Raw genomic sequence first — 26,441 nt, 5'->3', positions numbered from 1 at the left:
TTGTTTAAATTTTCACGATTCTTCGAGCCGCTTATAAAAAGCAGTTACAAGTTGTGAAACTCCTTTGCTAGGCAAAGATTGGACTGGATTGTCTATGACGGATTTCATAAAGCAGCTTCAAATTGCTCGCTCAACGAGGTAAAGATTGGATAGGATTGTCTATGACGGATTTCATTAAGGAGCGTCAAATTACTCTGTTACAAGCTAACGATTGGTCAGGAACTGCCAGCGGCAGACTTCATTGAGGAACCGTCTAATTGCTCACTTACAAAAGCAAGCATTGAATAGGATTATCTAAGACGGATTTCGTTAAAGCAGCGTCAAATTGCTCGTTTATAAATCGTGATACTCATTTACAAGGTAAAGATTGGTCTGTCTATGACTGATTTCACAGAACAACCTTCAAATTGGTTGCTTACAAGCAAAGATTGGACAGGATTATCTATGAAGGATTTCATAAAGCAAGGTCAAATTGCTCGCTCACAAAGAGTGCCTATGGCGAACGTCATTGAGCAACCGTCAAATTGCTCGCTTAGGAGGCAAAGATTGGATAGGATTGTCTAAGACTGATTTCATTACAGCAGCGTCAAGTTGCTTGTTTATAAATTGTGATACTTAATACAAGTTAAAGATTGATCAAAGGTGCCTCTGACGGTTTTCATAGAGCACCGTCAAACTAAAATTTGTGATATTCACTTATAAGGTAAAGATTGGATTGGATTGTCCATGGCGTATGTGATTGAGCTGCGTCAAAGTCTGTACTTACCAATTCAGTGGCTGATCCCCAGCTCCTCGTGCTGCCTCGTACGCTTGCAAAAACAGCCGATTTCCTCGATTTTCGTAAATTGAGAGAACCTATCCTAATGAATCCGGAACTCGGCTCTTTCTCCAAAGGCCGGGCTGCAACAAATTCAAATAAACTACGTCATAAAGCAATTCAAAAAAATATATATTTTTTAATTTTATTTATTTTTTAATCTGAAGATAATTTCTATAAGCTTGGTCACACTAAAAAGTATGAAATAAACAGAAAAAAATGATTTCCTGATTAAGACACTCAAAAATTGTAGCAAATATTTATATCTTTATATTAAAGTGAACTCTAAAGCAGCCAATAAAATTTAAATTAAGATAATAAATAAACAGATGTGTTTACTATACCGGCGATACTTATCTTCTCTCAATTTTTAATTTAAATTTTATTGGCTGGTTTAAAATTTACCAAAATACATTAAGATTAACATTAAGATTAACTGCAATTTTTGAGTGTGTGTGTGTGTGTTGTAAGAAAACATATACTTCTTTTATTTCATACTTTTCAGAACGTACCAAGCTTATTCATAGTCTTTAAAATAAAAAGTAAAAAATAATTTTTTTTCAGTTTTTTCGTTTTGAAATTTATTTGAGGTGAAACTTTTTGAACTTTAAAATGCAGTTTCCTATTACTTATTCTTATTAAAAACAAAATCAAATAAAAGCAACGGTGTTTATTTTCACTGTAATATAAATGTACTGCGCATAAAGAGAGATTAGCTTACGTTACCTTAAATATAAATATTGCAAGTTTGTATGTTTGAGTTTAAAAATTTCCTAACATAATTAACAATTTGCGATGCAGGATGCATTATAAATAATTCTTTAATTTTATATGGAATAAATTTAAAGCTTCAATAATTAATAATGTCAAAAAAAAATCAAAATTTTACACGAAAGTAAAAATAATTAATTTAAACGCATAGAAACTGATGAAGAAATTGAGAGATCAATATAGACATACATCGAAATCAGGAATATAGTTAGGACTCTTTTCAAGGTGGGAAAATACTCTTCTACATGTTTTAGAGGAGATAAGTTCATTTTCATCTTCTTTACAAGCGTAACAACTTGTTGCAGGTCTTCTCTGCCTCTACAGCTCGCTTCCTCCAACTCAAACGATACGCAGCAAATCGCTGCCAGTTTTTAATATTTAAAGTTTTAAAGTCATTTTCAATATCATCCATCCACCTTGTTGGTGGTCTTCCTTTTGTTCGGGATCCCATCAGTAGCAGATTTTAGGGGGAACCCAAGGGGCCAGTCCCCCCTCCAAAAGGTATAAATTAATTTAACAAATTCATTTCTATTTTTTAAATGTCTTCTCTATAACATTTTCAGAATTTCTTTTACGGTTATTTCGAAAGAACACAAGGCATATTTGAACAAAAGTATTTTTTGTTTGCAACAGAAGTATTACTGGAGTTAAAGGCCAAACGGTAGAATACATTTAACTCCCTGGTTTGGAATTTGAGGGAACGTAATATCGCGATTCGTCCATCAATTCGTCTTTAATGGAATCAATAATTAACCTTTTTAAAAAATGTGTAGCCTTACCTAGAAGAGTCATTTCGATAACAGTCTTTGTTGAATTATTTGCAAAATAATAGGCCTCTTTTTCAGCTTATAAAAATGCAAAAGGAAAAAAAATATATTTAAAAGTAGATTACTTGGTTGTAAGGGATCCTAAAAATATTTAAAAATCAAATCATGAAAACTTGATTAGGAAGCACTGTAGTATATGGTTGGGGGGAGGCATTTTTTTCCATTTTCGTCGGGCCCCCTCCAAAAATTATTTTTGTATCCGTCCCTGGATCCCATATTGGATTCTTGAATGCGTAAGCTCTGGTCAGGTTGTAAGTTCATTTTAGAGTAAAATGTACGATAATAGTGATGAAAAATAAATTTCTAAGGAAGAAATGGGATCCGCGATAACGGGATAAGGAACAAGGATGTCCGAAAAAAAGAGAGCTTTGTGCTGTAATATTTTGATTTTTAACATTTAAAATTTTTGAAATTTTAATTTAAAAATAAATTAAAAATATTGAAATGTAATATATTCACAATTTTAACCCATACTTAAAAACTTCTCTTCTCTCTTTTCCACGATGTAAAATTTTACTTAAAATACAAAGACAAACATTTCAAAGAGTAAAATAAGTTTGTAGACGCGTTGAAAATACCTCGTAGTCGTAATGTTAGTGCCTCACCAAAAAGTGATTCTATTTTGCGTATAGTTTGAAACATTTCTCCCCCTCTCCTCTCCCTTTTGTATCGCCTCTCTTTTTATTTACCTCCGCAGTTGGGTGAAATCTATACCTATATCAAATGCATCAGTCTGCCACCGAAACAATAAGCGGGGTAAAATAAAACGGGGCAAAGTTCGTGCAGTGGGGCAATACAGAATATCGGTCAGGAGGGGCAAAGAGAGACAGACAGACAGGAGCGAGAAAAAATGGGGAAAAAACGCCTCCCGGGGGGTCTATCCGCACGGGGGAGTCCTGATCTATCAGTTTTGATTCCGTAATGGGCCACGTGACGCCTGCGTAATCAGGGAACCGGGAGAAGCCATTAGTCCGGCCATTAGGTGTCCGGCCGAGGCGCGACCCCTGTCAGGAACGATGGGTCCGTGGGGAGGGGGCTCCATTAAGGATGATCGCTAATGGCCGGAGTGGCAGTCCGGCTCAGGGCTGCGGTGGCAGGCCTGCCCGCAACCCTGACTTTTATGACGGACCGGGAAAAAGTCAGGATCTCTGACTGTGTAAAACTCGTCAATAGCTTGTATTTTGGAAATTAGCGAAAAAATGCAAAGCGGTTTAAGCTTAAAGGTTAAAATCGCAAGGTTTTTTTTGGGGGGGGGGGGGAGAAATACAGTCACAATCCGGGCAACTTTGATGCGCTATTTCTCAACCTTTAGTTAGCTCACCTGTATTTCAGTACTGTTATCATGGACCCTACATTTTTATGGGCCCCCCTTGCCAGATCGTGGCTCGGGCCCCATCCATTTTTGTCAATAGGCATCGCTCTTGTCACAATTTCACGACACCCTCTCCCTCCTTTTCAAAGCGTAACATCATTTGTGGACAACCCCTTTGCTGTACAGTGCGTAAAACGTGCGAAGAAACGTCATCCAAGCTTGGAAGGGGGGCGGGGGCACTACTAACTATTATTTTAATCTAACCAAATTCATTTAAAGATGATTAAAAGAGAAATTTGTTATTGAATGCAGCATTTGCGTCAGTTCCTTACAAAGTAAAAAATGAAGGAATTGCGAAGTCATTTTTATTAGTAAACTGACGTCTAGTATGTACCTACGAAACCAAACATATTACTATCATATTACTCTTTGCTATTATTTTATCAATTTTCCCTCTTTTTATTTCCATAATCACAATCATCTTCATATAAGAAATAATCTTAATTTTCAACAACAGCGTCATCGATACTTCATTTTCGGTAAGAGACTGTTGATTTATTTCTTAATTCATTGCCTTTCAATCAAGAGGACCTAACCTAACTCAAATCGCGATACATAAAAAGGCATAAATAGTCTTTTGAGGAATTGTGGCGAAACTAGATAAGTTTCATACCACTTCAATTTTTACTGTTAGATTTTTCACTTACTTTTAAGTGGTTTCCGTTCCATTGTTTTAACACCCGAAACAGTTCTGACGTGATTGTCAGGATACTGATCAGCTCGTTTACCGCTGTAGTCTCGTATGGAAGGATCGGCGCCTGAAACCGAAAAACATGCATAAGTACCATAGGGTGGTTCAAAAAAACTTTTTTCAGCTAGAGTCCAGGACACCCCCTATTTTTTTTAGACTTACGAATAGTATTATGCTGGAAAAGTTTTAGCTTCTTACTCAAATTTTAAGAGGGTGCTCAATGACCCCTCAATTTAACATTAGCCACAGCATAGAAAATGTCACAAATTTAGAAACATTTAATTTCCTCAGCTGTTTTTTTTCTTTTTTGTAAATAATTATTTTATTGCAATGTATATGCACATTACTCGTGCATATTATAATATGTAGCATTGTTTTTTCAGTTCAATGTATTGTTTACCCCCCCCCCCACCCCATACATATGAAGTTTGGGGGAGGGGGTTGAGCACCCTCTTTCAGTTGAAATAAGAAGCTAAAATTCTTCCAGTATATTACTATTCACAAGCCTAAAAATATCGAGGGTTGTCTTGTTATCTAGGAAAAACTTTTTTTTGCATGTATTTTTGAGCCACTCTAAAGTACCATTGACGTTGGTGCGATAATCATCTCAAATGTAATTGAATACATTAGCAACAAAAATAAATTAGCTATATTATCAAGCTTTTTTTTCTTCATTTCTTACTTGGTATTCTTCAATAGATTGTCAAAATATCACGTCACAGTTCAACCACTTCTCCTGCCAGGTTCACTGAGAAATAAACCAGGACTGCGGGGTCCGACGGAATGTGACCCAACCAGACTCCTGAAACATTTAGAGTCTTCAACTCAGACTCCTTTACTCAAAAAATTTTTCCCACTTCGAATCTGACTCCGAAGGCCCGCAGAGCACTCGGAGTGAAAAGAACAGACTTCGAGTCTACTTTAAAGCCTTTGAATCCAGACTCCGATTCCTTCAATCCGAACTTAATCTGACTTCGACTGCGCAACACTGGTGTAAACTAGCAGTAATTACCTAAGTATTAACATAAGACTCAGTGTCTGCGAAAGCCTATATTTTGCTTCCTTGACTTCAAAGGGGCGTAGCATCATACTTCGTCCTTTAGTGACTATATGTTGAAGCGAACATTAAATTTATTAACTTCTTTATTGTAACTATGGTGAAATTCCGTATTGCGTATGGTAACATGCGCCGCCATCAAAAGGCAAGAGCAAGGGGTGTTGCGTTACATTTTTTTCAAGTCAAACATTTGCATGGCTTAATTAAAGACATTTATTTTTCTGTGACTCTCGCTAACGGGTCACTGTTTGAGCTGTGAACAAGAAAAAAACTAAACTTGCATGGAAAGTATTACTTAAAAAAAAAATGTATTAACCATAGTTGGGGCAAACCTAACCTGGCAGCATTATGAAAGAGACGCAGATTCTAACCACAGTGTTACGACGCTGGCAGGATAGGTTTACAGAAACTATAGTGCACATAAGTATTCTTTTGAACTTAAAAAGAACCATAAATGGCGATAATAAAATTAAGTTTTTTTCTACAAGCTGATAGGTTCGAGCATTTATACTGCTCTGTGATTTAAACCACAAGTGTTGTGTTCTTCAACAAGAACTCGAACTTATCTTCCTCATATATTCATCTGCTTGTAATGATTTCTCTTTGAACCAACACTTCAGTGATATTCTCTGCTCTGTACTCAGTTCCATCAAGAAGAAAAGGTACAAATACACTCATTGCATTCGAAAACAATGATCGTTTGTGGTGTCCGCGAAAAACAAAAAATATTTTACATTTTAAATATGTGGAAAGAAAGATTAACTGTATTTTTTGTGTGCTAAAATTTGAATTGACCAGATGAACTCACTTCCAAAAAAAAAAAAAAAAAATGTCTAGTGGAACTTCGTTATTTGTGCACAGTTACAGAAGGCAGTTCGAATGGCTATTTGCACAGATGGCGAATCGTTTTTCATGGAAGATACAATGTAAATTGATTAATGCGTTCCAAAGCACAGATGACTGCTTATGCCGATGAAAAACAAAAAATCTACAGTATTGTTCATGAAATACATATATAAAACAAAATTACACTTTGCTTGTAGCGAGTGAGATGAACTGATGGCTTAAGTGAAACGTGGGGAGGAGGACGAGGGATGTTGATATTATTGTTTGGAACAAGATTCCTTTTCCATTAAAAATGTCAGATAAAAGTCCTTCAGGTGTTTTCTCTCTTTCAGGTGTTATTTTTTTTTTTATCTGTCTTTTTGCTTTAGAAGAATCTAGGAATTATTTCTCCAAAATTCTATCCAATGTTGTCTGGCTTTGACCAATAACAATGTCGATGAACCAACTGATGCTTGTGTTGTCCACAACAGTGTTTCGATGTCATTTTCCTCCACTCTCTATGTTTTCCTGATTTGGTAGCACAATTCTTTCATTTCTGCTGTGGAAATGCTTCTTTTGTGCAGTTTAAAACTGCCAACTCTTTCCTGTGGTCTTCGATCAACTTCTTTAGTTGACGCTGTCCGAACAGTGAAGAAGCATACGGCACAATTGCCGAGTTCAATTTTACTTGAACAAGTTGGACGAATAGCGAGTTGTATGGATAGTGAGGCTTTCGAATGACGGGGTTCCACTGGACTTTTACCGTCGATGTTTGTGTTTGGGAACCTGGCAGATATACATATTTGGATTTGAGAAGCTGATGCATTCCCATAGCTAGGCTCGGTAACCAGGAGCACCCTGATGGGAGGGCACTGTGAGCTTCCAAAAAATTCCTTATTCGCTAAATTTTGTCTGACGGTTCAGTAAAATTATCATCATTTGAGTTTCATTTGGCAAAAGTATCAATGTTCAGAGAAATTTGGATTTTCATTCGGCAAAACTTGGAATTCCATTCGGTGAATTGAGAATTTACGCTCTCCCAAAAACGTAAGTTCGGATCGCCCCTGTTGGTGACCTGTGAAAAAGTAATCCACTCGAAGCAAGTCCGGAGGTAATAAGCTAAAGGTAAAGCAGCGCAGTGAAAAAGGTGTTTGGAGGTTAATGACCCCAGTGTAACCAATCCTTAGATTGAGATATATTACCAATCCTAGTAAAGTAATGATGTGTGGTAAGGACTTATGAACCAACGCCTCCTCCAAAAAAAGGTTGGTGGGGGTCACAAAGAAAGTTGCCTAGGGGGCCTAAAAATCCTGTCAACTGTCCTGCTGTAGCCACAGGGTGCATCTTCTTAAAAATCAGCAAATAGCTTAAAGCCTGCATCCTGAATGACAAAATGTCAATTTCGCCTATGAAACTTTCATAAGCATTCCGAATCAATGACTCAATCTGCTCAAGCGATCTCGAAAAACGTGACCAGCCTCCGCCGTTCAAATCACTTAACGTTGCCTGAATTGAGATATTAGATCGGTGATGAGTCTAAAACCGGAAGCTGCGGACCACCTCGAAGATAATGACGAGAACAGTTTGACGAAATGGGCTCGTGTACCTGCTTAAAGAGCACTAAAGTGGTGATAATTACGTGTATCCGCGAAACCCACACCTTAAATTTTCCGATCTTTCGGTCTTGTTCTGCGAAGCGATGCTGCAGGTACGCTACACCTTATATTTATGTATTAATGTTGTACTTTTGAAGATTTTTAATTTCTTTGCGCTGGTTCTTGATATTCATTTTTCGAGGTATCATTAAGGATATTTGATTCGCAGATGAAAATGCGATGATGCATATAGATGAGTAAAGTTGTTTCTTTCCTTCTTTAGTGACAATAATTTTTTACCGCACATTCTATAGCAAGAACGTTGTTATTGTTTCTCACTTTCAATGTACGTTCTTTTCTATTTTTATACACTATTTTTTCCATTTAACTACGATATTGAGCATTTTAAAAATTACTTGAAAGACATTTTATCCCGGTAGCAGAAGCAGAGCGACACTGCGACGTTCGTCGTAGATTCTTGAAGAGGTCTGCAGACTATTTCTAAATAGGAATGTCAATTGTTGTTGTATGCACGAATTTGTAGAATTTAAAGTAGAAAATTACAGTTCAAAATGAAGCAGAAAGAAAAAGTAAAAACAAAAAACGCGCTAAAACCTATGAAGGAGTCCTCACCTTCAGTGGTTGAGAGATCAATTTCGTTTGCCCTTGCCACAGCAGCTACCAACACCCCACTACTCCATTTTAATTTGAATTTTCATAGTCTATGTTTCACTCGTAGTTTTCAAATTTAGCATTTTATCTTCAGGTTTTTCTTCGTAATGATTTATAATAAGTGTTGCGACTAATCTAATGCTGATTTGCCTTGAAGGCTATTTTTCAGTTTTTTAATCAGTGTCACAGACCAAGGGAGCCCATATTCAAAATTTTAGGGGGGGGGGGGGCTCAGGTCTTTCCCCATGGTTTAGCAGGATATTTCCCCCCATAGAAACAGATTTCAGTACAGGTTAGAGTTATTAAAGCTTGACCTTTTTAATAAATTATTTATTAATGGCTAGAGATGAAATGTTTTTACATTTTTGCAAAGAAAAAAGTACTGAAAGCAAGGAAACTCTAATTTCTACGGGGGACTTGAGCCCCCCTTACCCCCCTCCCCCCATATGGGCGCCCTTGTCACAGACTGCTGGAAAATATTCTGCTACCGGGACTTTTATCAAAGGAAAAAGTACAGGAATTTGGGAAAATAGTCAATAAATATTGAAATTTTAAAAAGTTGTTTTCTCTTCCACTCATGTTATCTAACATGAACTCGTTTATTTGTGTATATGTTTTATATAAATAAATAAAAGCCCACTTTGATAAATGTATGTGTAATGAAATATTTATCTGAATTTCTTGGTGGTGTAACTGAAATTTGTGCGTGAAAGAAAAATTGGGCGTTTACTAAAAAAGAATTTTTTTTAAAGATTTAATTGGGCATTAATTGAGAATGACTATGTATGCTGGGGATCAGCTCATAATCAGCAAAATTATAATCAAATAAATTAAGCTGTTCGAGAATTTTATAAAATAGCCTTAGAATATTAATTTTATGAAATAATATTAGAATTTTAATTTTATGAAACAACATAACCTCATTTTCTTTTTCACCACCAGTTTTAATACTTCTCAGTTTCATTTTCATTCGATAGATTTTCACCAGTTTCAGAACATAAAGTAATTCCTATCGTAAGATATCAGTGTGGAAGAGGGCTTTTCCCATACTGATATCTCTACGTTAAAAACTTGATTGAGAACTGAGCACTGAAGTACTTACCGTAGGTATGTACAAGGAGGTGGACAATCATATCATGTTTATACAGAGTTGCTAAGTGGACGGGTGTATAGCCCTGGAAAAAATATGAATTAGCTACCATATGAAATGTTACTGTGACGTACACTCGGAGAACACATAGCCCACTCACCCCCGCCGTGTTTCAGAATTGTCCATTTTCGTGGAGATGCGATACGGAAAGGACAGTTGAAGATCGGAATTTGAAAGTACGTTATTGGTTCTAGAGCTGAATACGCCAAATTGAAATTTAAGAAATTAGCCAAAGAGGTATAACATTTTAATTTTATGAGACCAAGGCAGGTTTTATTCGACAGGTCATATCCTACGTAAGTGGGTGGGCCCTGATTTTACTTTTTTCAGCAGCCATTGGTTAGAGACGACAGCGCTTCCTGTTATTAATTCCAATTGAAAATTTCCGAGAGCAGGGTTACTGTAAAGATTGCAAAGCTTGTCATGTTTACTTTCTCGCCAACTAAATGCAGTTATTGTTGCAATTTAAACATTTCTGGTCTAAATACTGTCTGACCATCGATTATATGGAAAAGCTAATATCCGGTTTATAGGCGGAAATGGACGTATTTATTAGTTTATGGGGGTGCTAGTTAGTTTGCTACATATGTGCGCATTTGCCTCTACTATTTAGCCCCAGTTTTGCAAAAATGAAAATTTGCTTACGGCAATATTTTTTAATCTAAAGTATATTCGATCTATATTCTCACTGCAAAAATTAATTGATTTATTTGTTCACAACATAGTTTTGAGCTTACCATTTTGCTTTTCAATTCCTGAACGAAATGAAAACTTTTTTTTTTTTTTTGTTCCTATAGTAACCATTTTTGTTTTCCCTCATTTTATTTTAAATAATGCAATAAATGAATAAGGCACTAGTGACATTAAAAAACGCGTGTATCAATATCCCATCGTTATTTTTCCTTTTCCCCTGCTAGATTTTTTCAGATGGAATCGTCTTTCCTTGGCAGATTGCCAAATTACATACAATACGTGGTCAAACAGTAATCACATAACGAAAATATATAGGAGCACTTATTTTCATATCGCCAAAATGTTGCTGCGTTCGAAAATGTGGCACACGTCTTTTCTCCCTTCTCTACCTATTTTAAAGAATGGACTCGTTTTATCAAATGATTGACAAGGGTCATTTGTTCGCAGTCGGACTATAGCACAGGGTTACCACTACAAAGGTCGGAGGATCAAAACGCGTCACGGTCATTATCACGGACATAATATCACCCACTCTCTGTCCACATCGGTACCCCACATATTGGTGACCTGGACGTGAGGTGTCTGAGGCCGTGACGTGTCAGTTTGATCCGCGGTCCTTTGCGATGGTAACCCAGTGCTTTATGTTCTCTCTGAGTTCACGCCACATTACAAAAGAACTATTAGCTATAAATAAAATGAATGATTTTTTTGAGGAATGGGTCTTCTTAACTTTTTGAGTTAGGACATTAACTTTTTAGTAGACGTTGTTCGACACTTTATGCAAAATATGTAGCAGCATACCCTAGTTTTGGGGTTACAAGGAGAGAGTTTCCACTGCGAGAAAGTAATCCTTGTATCCCTGTAGCTCGCGAGTAAGTACGCAATGTTTTATGCTGTTTTGTGCTATACAATGCTAATTTTTCTCAAAAATTAGCAACGTTTGACTACAATTAATATATTTTTAGAATCACCAGTCCCATCACAGATTTACTGATTTTTCATCATTTTACCAACGAAGTTAAATCTATTGAGCACGGTATGCAGATCCCAAACAAGGAGGAGGAATGAGTTTTAGTTAGTAAAAATAATAACGGAAATTTTAAATCTGATGACGCCCAAATTATCATTTGCTAATTATCATTAATCAGTTTTATGTTCCGTCGTCTTTTTCAAAAAATAACTTGATGAATAATTCAAAAGTAATTAAGTAATGTAATAAAATATTAATGATTGAAGAAAAAGTGAAACGTCTTTTTAAAATTGTGTCTTTTACATAATGCATGCATAATTCTGAAAAAAAATTCTACGAAGAAATGTTTGTAAAAAGTAATTACGGCAGATTTTTTTTTTTTCACTTAAACGTTAACCACGTTTGTCGATCGGCTTTAGCACTAAATCAGTATATATAATACAAATTCTATTAATTCAATAATCTCTATAACTTGAACATTTTTGGTTTAAACACACATTGGTTATAACTAGGGATTGCAATACCGGACCAAAAATTCAATACCGGTATTCGGTATTTTTAAAACGTGATACCGGAATACCGGTATTAATACCGGTATTTGAAATTTCTCAAAAAATGTTTGAAAACATATTGTTTCGTTGCCATGTTTCATAATTTTGTACAAAAATTGTATTATTATGAAAATGTATTGTGAACAAATATAAAATGAAGGAACAAATGTCATAATGGAAAAGAAATACTAGTAAAAAACATAATGCATCTATTGAATTGTCTCTAAGCCTGGAACTTATTTTTGTGCTCAACTTTCCTATAGTTGAAACTACTCTTTCTGAATTCCCACAGGTCAGTGGTACTGTTAACAATGAGTGATACACCTCCTCTAATTTAATTGCCTAAAAGTATTCATCTTCAAAAAAATTCGGTTCTATTATTTTTTAATTTAAAACTAATTGAAATTTCTTTCCTGAGAGACGATACTTTTCCAATACATATTAATATCATTTTCTCTTGAACAGGAGGGATTTGTGTTCACTTTTTATTAGCTCTTTGATTAGAAATTTCTGATAAACTTGACTAAATTCGATCTTGTTGGTTTCTCTTATTCGTTTTAGCTTTCGTTTTAAAATTCTTCGCAATTATAATTATGTAAATATCTGAAAATATCCTTGAATTCATGGAATATATTTATGCTTTTCCTCTATGCGAATTTTCAAGGCAATATATAATTTCTAAATATTATCTTGCCAAGTATGATGCCAAATAGCGAGACGGCACAACAAACCAATACTGGTGCCAACAAATTGCCATTTGTAATGCTAACAAGAAAGTGTTTTTCTCAAAATTTAGTACAGTTGAGACAAATATTTAAGAAAAAGAAATCATAAAGCATTCCTTCAATTCATGGCTTGAATAAATTGATTGTTCATCGGACAAAGGGCGGGGGGGGGGATTCAAAAATTCAAAATTACACTCGACATTAACTTTCCCAAAAGGGAAAATGAGCGGTCAGGGAAATGGAAAAAATAAATACATGATGCACAAAATACTTCTGTTTAATGATATTCTATTTGTCTATGCTTTTGAAGCCAAATTTTTATATCAATAGATTGATTTCGTTTCTGTATCATGGGAAAATAAATATACATTTAAAATATAAGTAGATATTTAATAAGTTAAATTGAAAATTCTTGAATTTTAAAACTATTTATTATTTTCAGCTAATACCGAAAATACCGGTATTCTCCTCAGCGTATACCGGTATTACGAAATTGCAAAATTGCTCGAAATACCAGTATTCGGTATACCGGTATTAATCCATAGTTATAACCATTGCTTTCAAAAGCAATTGCAGGAAAAGATGGTGGAAATATACAGTCGAATTCATAACATATCAATTCACTATTAATCTCAACTCTCATTTTATTGGATAAGATCAACTTCTTTTCCCTTCTATTGTTTAATAAAATATAAGGAGGTTATAATAAAGCAATTAAAAAAACGATCAAAGACGCTAAAATCTGTGAAGTTTTATTTATTAGTTCAAACATATACTTACTCCCTGTTAAAGTGTCCATATTCAAATACGACAGGATATTCAATTCCATGTATTTCAGGAGATAATGAAAGAAAAGAAAAAACATTTTGATTAAATAGAAGGACCATTTAAGCAGTAAGGTATATTGCATCTAGAAAAATAGTTTGATTGCGATACTGAAATTTTTTTTAGCCCTTAATAATTTCTTCGTTTATTTATTACTTGGTACATTATATGGAAAAAAAAATAATGATAAAGTTTCATAAGATGATTATGCGAATAGATTCTAATTCATTCTCACAAAAAATAAACTTTCCTTTAAGGAACCTATATTTAATATACATTTCTTACTATAACGAACATTACAATTATGCAAGTATTATATTAAAACTATAATTGTAATTTCAAAGAGCAAACATTAGAATCGAATAGGAGCAGAATTTATTTATATTTAGTTAAAAGTTTTTGAAATATTTTCTAATGAAACAACGTATTTTAAATGCGTGAAAACTAAAATATACTAGAATTAGGTATTGTATCCCCTTTTAAAGCATTATTTTTATTTTCTAATATCCGTAAAAAAAAGGGAAAAAAAGAAAAGAAATCTTTTTTTTTGTTCTCCTTCAAATAGCCAAAGATTTTGTCATTGTAGGACCTCAGATAGAATTTTCCCTTAGAGCAATCTTTACATGCATGTAAAGACTATAGGATTAGCAGTATGGCTTTAAACCAGGGGTTTTTGGTGCTCTAGATTAGCAGGCTCGTCATTTAGGGGGATCAAGGGGGACAAATTAATGTATTTTCATATACGTGGGAGTAGTTTCTTATGTATTTTCATGTAAATTGTATTGAATAAATATACTTTTTGACTCTTTCTCCCCCCACCCTCCTTTTCTGAAAAAGTTTAAAATTACTCGCCTGCATTAAAGCCTATTTTGTTCCTTTCCTATTAACAAGTATTTTAACAACAATTAAATTATTTTAACAACAATTAATTATTTTAATAACAAAAAAAAAAGTCCGTCTTCACATGAATTCTGAACAAAATACAAAAATTAAAAAACGAAAGCAAAATCTGTGAAATACTAATAAACTTCGCAAAGAAAACTAATTTATGAAATCATTACACTTTTTTTTTAATGTTCGATTTTTAATCGATTCCAAAACGAAAAAAAAAAAGTTTCTGGAATGACTTTATGGAGAAGGGCGGGAAAGATTAATGGCGTTTTCATCTAAATGACATCAGTTATTAATAGGCTTCGCATGCATTCATATGAGTAAAAAATATACTTACGTTCTACTTGTTCGTTGATTAATGGCATGGGAGGAGGAACCAAAAAAATTCATGAAAAGAAAAAAATAACGATTCATATTAGATCGATTAGTGAGTAACGATATTAAGCAAAATTAGAAAACTATCATTAATGTGACATACAAAAAACTACATTAACCCAATTATTTAAGAACAGTTTTCCGAAAAATCGATCCAGACAGTAAAGGGCAAAACTGGGGAAGTTCTTTAGCCGCCAGTGGTTTAACATTAGGTTCATTAGTTCATTAGTAGCGACAAAAAGTGGCTTAAAATAGTGACTACTTTCTCTCTTTAAAGAGTATAATAATATTTTTTTTTTAGTTTATTGAATTTTATGTACTTAAATACATCATTTAATGTAAGTAATACAGTCGAACTCGCTTATAAAGAGCGCGAAGGGACAGCGCTATTTGCTCGTTATAACGGAGTGCTCGTAAAAAAACGGGTTCGTGAAAAAAAATCATAAAAATTTACACATATTTGCTTTGTTATTTTTATATTTCTGTACAGTACCAAATAAGTTGGCTATTTGATTTGAACTGACTTACTGTCTCTTTCTTGTTATTGTTTTAGAGGAACATGGTGTCCGCATCCGAGGCTTCAAAATACAATTGAACTCGGTTAATACAAAATGTCAAACATCAACGAATTTGTTCGTATTACCCCTTATTCGTAACAACCGTAAATGAGTGATACTGTGAAAAAACGAAGAAATGCTTAAGTATATTTAAAAACCATTATTACTAATTCACACATTGTAATCTAACTATTAGTACATTCGGAAAATTAATCACTCATTTCTTATCAATGAATGTTTTTGGAAAATTTTAAAAAAGAAAAATGACAATCGACAACCACGAAATATGTTGTCCACAGGTAAACAAATGGTACAGGCTTTATTTTCTGTATAAAATATTTAATATTTTCTTCTCTTTACACACTGGGACTTCTACTACCTAACAATATGATGACTAATTTCTGAAAAAGAAAATTGCAATATTAAACCCCGAACATTTTAAGTAAAGCGGTCAGAAATTTTTGTTCGTCTTAGCCGAGACTTTCAATTTAATTTACGTATTATACGTGAAATTTTTAACGTGATTAGATAGCAAATCAAACTTAACGAACAAAATGTTCGCTTTAGCCGTGATTTCGTATTAAACGTGATCGTATTAAGAGAGTTCAACTGTAAAAGTTTTTCTGCACTTCAGGAACCAAGTATGTCAAGGACTGTTTAACATTTCTTCACATTTGTCGCTATGGTCGTTGCTTTCATTTTTTCCCCCTTCTCTTGACTTTCAGCTATCCTCGGAAGTATATATCTCGGAAATAATAACATTCTCTTCAACAAATATATACTTTTTAAATGTTCCTCTACTCCACGATTTCTTTTTTTTTTCTTTTTCTTTTTTTAAAGCGCTGTCATCACTTGTTCTCACGATTTATGTCTTTTCTCTAACTTTCAGTCGAATTCAAAATGTTAATGAAATACTTCCAAAAATAGAATAATCTTTTCTGAAGAGGAAATTAACAGACATTTTATGAATAATTGCTTAAAAGCAGTTAAAAATTATCAATAATTCACATAACTTATTAACAAAGAACTGGGCCACTGTCTTCTGATTCAAACACCTGTGACATTTGAATAAAGCACGGCCACGAAAGTGCTTTATTTTCAATAGATTAAAATAAAAAGCGGATATTTAGGATATTTATAGTCACATCCTTGTTATCAATTAAAAGCAGAGTTCCCGATACAGCGCGATACCTCGAGAATCGCGCTCTTTTAAAAGAAATCTCACTCAAAAAATATTTTGATGCAGAACTTTTTCGAGATCCTGTCACGTCTGTTAAAGTAAACAGTAAGATTTGAAAAAAAAAATCTCTTAATTTTTAAAAATCTCACTCTAAATTTAACGGAGGGTGAGATTTGCTCACCCACATTTTATCATCTAATGGGAGCCCTGAAGTGATCAGTGTTAACATAGTACAGTCTTTAAAATGCTCCAAATTTGATCTGGATAAGCGAGGGCCGGAAGAACGAGGTTCTACTGTATCAATATGAGAAAATGGGATTAAAATCCAGAACCTTGTATTACCGAGTCAAATACATTGCTGCTGGGTCAGACAAAACAGCCTAGGAATCCCGATCGTTAAGATCGCCGAATTGTTGGCCAGAGAGTCGCGGGTTCGATTCCAATCTATCGAAGACCTTCCGTGTAAGCTACTGGTGACCGGTGTATGTAAAATTTATCGAGGTTAAAAAAAGTCCGTGGATCAGGAGGTTACTGCATTCCTGGTCTGGGCCATTCCACGAAAAAGTCCCCTTTGTCCCGCACGTAACGGCTTATATATTTCATTAAAATGTACTCATTTTAAAGAGTAATGAAAAAGTTTATGCTTTAGATATCACACATAAGTTTATCATTTGTTAAGCACACAATGTCTGTTCATTAATATTTTGAGATACTAGAAAATCTCTCGTCAAGATATGACGGGTAAAAATTGCTTCTCTTCAACATTTTAACGAAGCCATTGCCTGTTTGGTGATATTTTGATAGTTGACATTTTAACCCTAACTCCAGTGGATTAACTCTAAACTCCAGTAGATAGCGTTCATAGTTGACCGCTTCTTCGTTTCTTCATTCCCTTGAAATGGCACAGTCTTACCAGTAAAACAGTTAAGTTACCGATCGAGTTCAGCCTTGTCACAATAAAGCCTTTCCCAGCATGTTAAGCATTACCAAAACACATTATCAAATTATCATGCCGTGGCATGAGTTTCATTGTTGAAACACGCTCGTTATTCGATCATTGGCTATTATATATGAGGATTACTTTTAATTAAATATATGTGGCGTCACGTGCGGGACAAAATACCCATTTCCCATGGAGTAGCCCGTCTGCATCAAAAAGCTATCTTAAGGGCCCCATGCAACCGGTAAAACCTCAGAGCGACCCAAGGATGTGAAATGGGGCTTAAAGCTGCAGCAGTGGTTTTTATCCAATTACGATCAAATTCTGAGACAGATTCAGAGAAACTTATCATAAATCATTTTCCTCCCGAACAATTTAAAATGCATTATTATTTCCCAATTACAGAACAAACTCATTCATCTATGTAGAGTTTCTGTATTTATTTTCCATAATAGAGAGCCCTAGTGTTTCCACTCCACCAATTCCCATAGTCTACCAGATACATGTCCAACTATTTGGCTTTTAGTTATTTCGCATGAAACAAGAACTCGTTCCATCCAAACTTGCTAAAACATCACGCATTTCAATTTTCTAAAACATGTCAAAAGTCAATGTCCACAGGCATGGAAAATAAAATATACGAGCAGATCCATTAATTTTAGTCTGGAAATAATTAAGTAAGATCCATTCCGATATGTAAACAAGGACTCGTGACAAGGATCCATCAGTTGTTACAAATCTGGCGTGCGACGTTAAAATACAGTGGATCTAATAGTTGCTTGCGGGAAGTAAATTTTTCAATCTAATGGTAAAGTGTCCGGTTTGAAAAAAAAAAGTTCAACAACCCTTTTTAGACGAAATAAGTTCCATATTATGCTCGTTTTGTAACGAGAATTGGGGAAAAAAACTTTTGAGGTGAAAAAATAGTTTCAGATAGACAGATGGTTATTGTTGGAATTTGGTTCAAGTCTTCAACTATTATGATCTTGAGACTTTTGATTAACTAGCCAGCGGTACTCGCACGGCTTTGCCCGTAGTAGAAACTTAAAAATTTTTTGTTTCGCCTGTATATTTACAAAGAACGGATGATGAATTTCTCGTCAATTTTCTATGTTAATTTGCTCGCTCTTGTTATGGTAATTCGCTCGTCCACGTTATGATAATTCGCTCGTCCACGTTATGATAATTCGCTCGTCCACGTTATAGTAATTCGCTCTGTAAAATGGGTTTAAAATTGGAATAAAAAACGATCAAAATCGAATTTTCGAAAAATCACTTCGTGGTGCTCCCTCCTTTGTTATGAACTAATTTTGCGCCAAATTTCATGAAAATCGGCTGAACGGTCTAGTCGCTATCGAGTAACAGAGATCCAGAGACACAGACTTTCAGCTTTATAATTAGTAAAGGTTGATTTAGCTCCTGATTATTTGTATATTTTAGAATACTTGTTACTGTCTAACCACGGATTGTATGGAAAGGCAAACATCCGGTTTACACGCGGAAATGGAAGCATCTATTAGTTTTCAGGGATGTCAGCTTTTGCAGATGTATGTTAGCCTCTAAATTAAGCAGAGTCTCATTCAAATGAGCGGAATATGTGCATAAAATTTTTATTTTTCCCCTCATTCAGATGGAGTCGCCTTAACTGGATGTTTGCCAATTCCATACAATCCGTGGTCAAACAGTAATAGTGTGTTCCACCTCTGTGATTTTTAGCCTCTTTTTAGCTTACAGGACACAGGTTTCTAGTCTTAGGAGGTATCTTATATGTATCTATGTATGTTCAAGCTTCTTCTCCCGAACGCCAATGAACTGACCATCGAGTCAGGTATCGATGGATTCGCAATCTTCCCGTCTCCATGTTTGGCTATTTAACATAATCCTCCGATAATAATTAGCGGAGATATCAATTAAAAACTATTAATTATGACTGTTAGATTTCAAAATAAAATCCCTTCTTTTTCGAAGGCTTTCCTCCATTCAAATTATTATTCTGTTCTTCATCTCAACTTTCCGTAACAATGCTTTTATTAAAATTTGTAGTTGTAGCTTAAAGAAAATCGTTAAATGAAAGATCTGTTGCCATTTTTTTTCTCGAATATAAACAAATAACATTTTGGTTTTTGTTTTGAGGCTTTTCCTGCAATCGGGGGATTTAAAATGTTTACTTTTTTGGTTATTTTCCCGCAATCTGCCGCAAAATTTTACTTTTTTTTTGGTTCAAGCCTGATTGTTGAATACGCATCACTAGACATAATTATTTTTTTCGAGGTACACCGTGCAAAGCCGGGCGACGCAGCTAGTCTTATATAATTAAAAACTGAATGTATGTACTTATGTCCAAGTTTCTTCTCCCGAACGACAGTGAACTGATCATCGAACCAGGTATCGATGGATTCGTCCCGTCTTTATGTTCGGCTATTTAACATAGTCCTCTGATAATAATTAGCGGAGATATCAGTTAAAAACTATTAATTATGACAATTTGATTTCGACATAAAATCCCTATTTTTCGAAGACTTTCCTCCATTCAAATTATTATTCAGTGTTCCATCTCAACTTTCCGCAACAATGCTTTTATTAAAATTTATAGCGTGAAGAAAATCACTGCGACGAAAGATTTGTTGCCATTTTTTGTCTTGAATATGAATGAATAAAACACTGGATTTCGTTCTAAAGGCTCTTCCTGTAGTCGGGGGGATTAAAAATGTTTGCTTTTTGGTTATATTTCCGTAATCTGCCGCAAAATTTTACTGATTTTTTTCTTTTTTTGGTTCAAGTCTGAGTGTTGAACACGCGTCACTTGACATAACTTTTATTTTTGAGATGGACCGTGCAAAGCCGGGCGACGCAGTTAGTTTCTTAAGATCTAGTTGTGGTAGAGTCCAGTTATTAATAGTTGAACAAAACTATAGTATCAATCATTAATAAGAGTATCGATTAATTTATCTCCTGACACTTAGCAGATTCTAGAGCACTTGTTTATGTTTATAACCAAATTTGTTCCTAAACTCTGTATCTTAGAGCGAAACTGATGTTAAGCCTAAAAATCGTAATTTTCAAGTTATTACTGCATTGTATGTAAGAAATTGAACCATAACAGCATAATTCTATTTGAAAAAAAAATCTTTTATGATTAATTACCAGTGTTATAAGAGTGCGAATGTCAACCTTTATATGCACCAGACAAACGTTCTTACGTTCTCGTGAAAAATAGTGATAATGCGATTTATGTTAGTCTGGCTTTGAAGCACAGAATTGTTCTTAAATTGTAGTAAATACGAAAAATAGTAAAAAATCGATTTCTTACATTTTTAAAGGAATCTATGCAGACTTACCGAACGAACATTGGGATTCACCTTGTAAGCACCGGAAATGAGCTTCACAACGTTGGCGTCACCTTGCTTTGCGGCCCAATGAAGAGCTGTCTGCAAAAACGGACGGAAAATGGTAAGTTAAACAATATTTTCATCTAAACACAAAAACAAGTATATTTAAAATCCTTTAGATGTGTACTTATCTAAAGCTGTATTGTGTCGGTCATTTATGAAAACTATTCTTGGAATAATTAAAGTACACAAATTTAAAAAACAATGATTGCGTTCGTGGATCTACCGGTAGCTTACCGGTTGGTTGATCACATGACAAATAATGACGTCAGCTCCAATGCTTTAGCATGCCCTGACGTCATTAGCTGTCATGTGATTAACCGACCGGTAGAGGTCGTCGAACGTAAGCTTTGAGAAATCTTTGCCTCCTCATATAAATGTATATTTATGCATGTATGTATGAATGTATGTGTATTGCAAAGTCAGGGTGGGGGAAGGGCAATTACGTTGTCTTAACACCTTAAATGGTAAGCTTGGGAACCAGGGGTGCCCACCCCCCTAAGAGCAAGGGCGCACCCCTCCCCTCCTAATTATTGCAAAGACCCCACCCCAGAAGTAAGAGCCCCCCAAAAAATGAGAAAAATACCCCTCAACCCCCCCCTCCTCCCTTTCTAAAAATTTCAATGGCATCGTCTGCGCCATGACTTTTTAGGTGGACACCCTGCTGGGAACGACATGCAGGGTGTTTCTGAACTCTTGGGGTGATAGTACATATTAGGACAAACACAATATAATAGCAAAAATAAGGGTCCCAAACGTCTTCCGAAGGAGAAAGGCGTCATTAAAGTTTAGGGTCTAAAATTTCAAATGATCATAAAAAACGGAAACATTGGTCGATTCGTTTGCGGTTTTCGCTAAAATTATTCTTTTTATCAGTATTTTGATGAAAATAAATTTTGAAGATGTAGTTTAAAAAATGCCTATAGGAGGCACTTTAGACTTTGGAGTAACGAACAACTTACCGCTATTTTTGAATCTCATTGGACTTTTTCTAATGCTTGGACTTAAACTTAAATTTTCAGCTCAAAATCAGAATCATTTTGCGTGATTAAGTAACAAAAACTGAACTATCTTCAAAGGTTGAAATACATTTTGTCACAAAAAATGTATGCAACAAGAATAATTTGAGCTGCAACAAACAAACTCGGCAGGAATGTAGTCTGGCAAGAGATTATTTAAATTTCGTCGCCAGTGATGATAGGGTAAGCGTGCTATGCGCATACAAGATGCGCAGATAGGTACGATTGAAAGTGTGAAAGCTTGTCTCAAAGAGCACTTCAAATGAAACTGTCGAGTTGTAAGGACGCTATTGTGACTATGATGAATTTTAAGAGGCATACGAACAATTGTTGGACTTTTTACAGAGACGTACAGTAGGTTTCAGAGAAGCAGGTTGTTTATACGCGTAGCTGCTGCCACTACGGTTGGAGAGATATGGTAGTAGCTTAAAATAAACGAGTCACTCCCATTGCGGTCGGTTAAGAGTTAAGGCATTCTAGAAACAAAACTGAGCGCGAAGATCGCACATCATAACAGCGACCCTTGTATCAACAAGGTCGCTAACCTTAGTTCAATGCCGTTTAACACCTTTCAAGAAACTGATGGTACCAAGAAAAACAATCCTGAGTACACTGAAAGACGTTGATATCTCGAACCGACGTCCATTGCGATGGATTGGATTTTCGTCGATTGGATTTTCATTGCACTTGATTAGCTGGGTCGCGACAGTATGGAGGAATGTTACCTTCAACGGTGAATCCCGATTCAGTCCCAGTGATCATAGGTAACCTATTTCACTCCATATCACGCCGTGTTTTGTCTTGTATAGCAGCTAGAGGAGGCTATACTACGGTTTTGTAACCTTTATTATGTCATAACTTCTTAATAAAACGATATTTTGTTTTGAATTTGTTATCATTTTTAGATCTTGTGATAGGCCACATCTATTTTAAGTTGAACACATCTATTTTAAGTTCATGAAGATCACTCCTTTCCTTCTGGGTTAATGTTTTTTTTTTTTTTTTTTTTGTGACAGAATGTATTTTGACATCTGAAGACAGTTCAGTTTGCGCAATTTATTCACGCCCAATGGCTCTGATTTTGAGCTGAAAATTTAAGTTTTAAGTCTAAGCATTAAAAAATATCCAATGAGATTCAAGTAGCGGTAAAAAATAGTTGTTCGTTACTCCAAAGTCTAAAGCGCCTCTATCGGCATTTTTAAAATTACATCTTTAAAATTTATTTTCAAGAAAATACTGATAAAAAGAATAATTTTAGCGAATCGACCTACTTTTCCGTTTTTAATGATCATTTGAAATTTTGGACACTAAACTTTAATGGCGCCAATCTCCTTCGGAAGACGTTTGGGACTCTTATTTTTGCCATTATAGTGTTTGTCCTAATGTGCACTATTACCCCTTAAAGTTTTGCACAAGAGTTCTGAAACACCCTGTATATGTAAGTGAGAGGGGATAACTAAATAAATTACATTAAAAATTACTCAGGCTCAAATATTTAGTAACAGAATCTTCTGATATTCAGCTGCCGGATTAGCTAGAGTTTAATATATACCTTACAGCTCAAAAAGCACATTTTCGGAATTTTTCGTAGCAAGCGAATATATATTCCACTTAAGATGGGTGAATAATAAATGACTGAATTCGTGAGCATATCTCACACTGAAACACAGTCAAAGCAGCAGACAGCAACATTACCTTTCTTCGACAAATAAATCTTAGCAAAATGGGGGGAGGGGGGATAGAGAAACAATTCCATGATGTTCCATCCACTCCATAGGTGGCCGAATAACAACTGGATTGTACAAAGCCATTTTATAGTGCTAGAGAAACTAAGTGGCAGTCGACTTCCGCTTCAGGATTTTCAGACCACGTGATGCCCGCATATTTCTTCTTCCTTGAGCATTTAGAATTCTGAAATCGTAACTGCTGGGAAATAAACTTAAGCAAAATTTAGTGTCCAGGATCAAGTCGACGATCCATTAAGACAAAGGGACAAAGAACCTTTGAAGACATTTCAGCAAACTGTAGCTACAATTGCCAGTCAAACCTGATTCAAAAAATGAATGACTAAAATTGTGTAATAAGTTTTGCCATGTTTATTTTTTTCCAAATAGACAGCTTTTTAATTCGTATACAATAATGACGTGGCTTTTAAGTTGAAATATAGGATTGATCAAATTGAAAAGTAATTTAGTTTTTTTTTTTTTTTTTAAATTTTACATTGACTTTTGAAAGATCAGTGGTAATTTCAGCACCCTTATGACATCGAATCGAAAACATAACTTACTCCTACAATGTATAACAGAGATAAATTATTTAATAACGCTGTTCTGTTAGAAAATGTTTTCGAGACAACAAATATTAATAGCACAATGAATATAAGTGTTTAACTCAAAATACAGGGTGACCTCCCTAGGTCTAGACAAAATTCTGCCCTTGTTCATTTGTATAATCCTCCTTTTTTTAACAGTTTTTTTTTTTGCATAAAAATATGTAAACATTCGCTACTTTTCCAAAATCATAAAAACATTTACTATTTCAGTTTTTCTAAATGCAAATCGGAGCTAGCTTTGGAAACTTTTGAAAATGAAACATACGTTACATATTATGTCAATAAAAAAACAGTTTTTTTTGATCGGAATAAAACTGAAATATATGCCACCAGTTACCTCAATGTTTGCAGGCATAGTTTTAAATTAGATATTTTCATCTGTTTCCACTGTCCCACTTTTCAACATTTTCAGCATTTATATTCAAATTCAAAAGTCAAAAACTCAAAAAAATTTTCATAATCCCAAAATTTAGAAACTCAATCTGGCATTCCTGTCGTTTTCTCTGCTGTCTATCTTCGAAAGTGAAGGGAGAGAGAGGATTTATAGAGGTAGAAAAAAAAAAGAGGAAGAAACACAGTTGAAGTATTTAGTGTTCTAATAATGGGCCACAAATCTGCGCATCCACTAGCAGGGGGTCCTTGCTGCAGCAAATCGTTCTTTTATATAGAGGGTAGGGGACTTTATGGGTAGTTGTCAAAGACAGTAGTAGGTGCACTATGTATATCTGGTTCCGTCTCTCGACTGCATGGAGACAAACACTTCACGGTAACATTTTTCTTCTTGTTAATTTGCATGTATAATTTGCAAAGTATATTCGTATTCTTCTCTTATGGATGTAGCATTTATACCCTCCGTGTACCTTCTCTGTTTTCATTCCCTCTTAAGCATTGGGTGGGCCGTGGTAGCCCGATCGGTAGAGTGTCGGATTTGGGGCCAGAGGGTCCTGAGTTCGAACCTCGATGGTCGAAGATCCACCGTCGTCATTAAAGGGGACTGGGCGACGTGGTCTCAATGTCCTCCAAGTGAAACGATACCTCTGGGGGTGCTAGCACCAGGTAGCTATTAGCTCCTGGTCTAGTTCTAAATTCTCATTAACTGTTCGATCCGGTGATGGTGCTGCCATCTATCGGTATAAAAAATAAAGGAGGCAAGGCACTTAGTATGCAATCCTCGACATAAATACAGTTGTAGTCAGTTGTGACTCGGAATCGAAATCTTAAGCATTGGCCTCTCACACCCAAAGGCGCAGGTTCCAGCTCCTTCCAGTCGGTGAATTTTCTAGACGCAGAAAATCGAAAGCAGTTATGTTGTATGATTTTGCGGCATGTGGAAGACCCCTCGAGTACTCGTTTGGCTAGGAGTGCTCTTGGCGAAAATTAAATGTTCAGTGCAGTTTCGCATCAAGGAGAGTCCAGGTGTCTCCATCTGCTTGGGAAACGAGACGTCAAAAAAGTACCCGCCTTTATTCCAGTTAGTCCGGATAAACGCTGGTCTACTGTACATAAAAAGAATTTTAAAAAGTTTTTCTTTTTTTATTTATTCATTTGAAAAATGGAACAAAACTAATCACTAAGGGGAGAAAAATCTTACTTTATCAATACCTTAGATAAAAGTCACTTAAATCAGTCATTTTTTATATCGCAATCAATAGAGATACCGAACTTCGAGATTTAGTGCTGATTAACTGAAAGATTCAGCGCGCAACGAGGTAGCAAGATTTGGAAGTCCCCCCTCCAGAAACCATTTATTTAAAAACTAATACCATTTCTAGTATGGTAATTAATATACATGTAAGGACTGTCAAGACCCCCCCCCCCTCCGTCCCGCCCACAAGGTCACTCCCGGCTGTCCTAGTAAAAAAGGTTACATTCAGCAGAACTGACCAGAAAAGGTAAATACATTGTATTACGTGAATATAATACAAAATGAGTGAGCTTCCTTTATTTCTGCGCAAAAATTTGATTGTGTATTAAAATTTAAATTTAACTAATAAAGAAACAGTGCTTAAATGTATTCAAAATTTTCATTAGTATGGAATTAAAAGCAGAAAAGTACTTACATACTATTACATTTCACCATCACGAACAACAGACAGATCAAGAACATGAACATGGAAATAAAAGAAAAGAAAAATCATCCATTAATTTTCCTTTAACCGCTACAAAGGTAAGAAAACATCGGCGTTGACAAATTATCAGTATTCATAATCACTTTTT

General features: G+C 35.1%; 1 protein-coding gene across 1 annotated transcript in view; it reads right to left on the bottom strand.

Moving 5' to 3' along the window:
• Positions 1 to 26,441, bottom strand: part of LOC129222650 (uncharacterized) — a 48,759-nt gene that overhangs the window by 5,575 nt on the left and 16,743 nt on the right. Inside the window, exons 5-8 of the mRNA XM_054857181.1 lie at positions 20,823 to 20,912; positions 9,730 to 9,802; positions 4,435 to 4,545; positions 767 to 900 (exon numbers count right to left, since the gene is read on the bottom strand). Of these exons, the coding sequence (XP_054713156.1) occupies positions 767 to 900; positions 4,435 to 4,545; positions 9,730 to 9,802; positions 20,823 to 20,912 (408 nt within the window). The remainder of the gene's footprint in view (positions 1 to 766; positions 901 to 4,434; positions 4,546 to 9,729; positions 9,803 to 20,822; positions 20,913 to 26,441) is intronic.

This window comes from Uloborus diversus, chromosome 5 (genome assembly GCF_026930045.1).
Source record: "Uloborus diversus isolate 005 chromosome 5, Udiv.v.3.1, whole genome shotgun sequence".
NCBI lineage: Eukaryota > Metazoa > Arthropoda > Arachnida > Araneae > Uloboridae > Uloborus > Uloborus diversus.
This window is presented reverse-complemented; position numbering and strand designations above follow the sequence as displayed.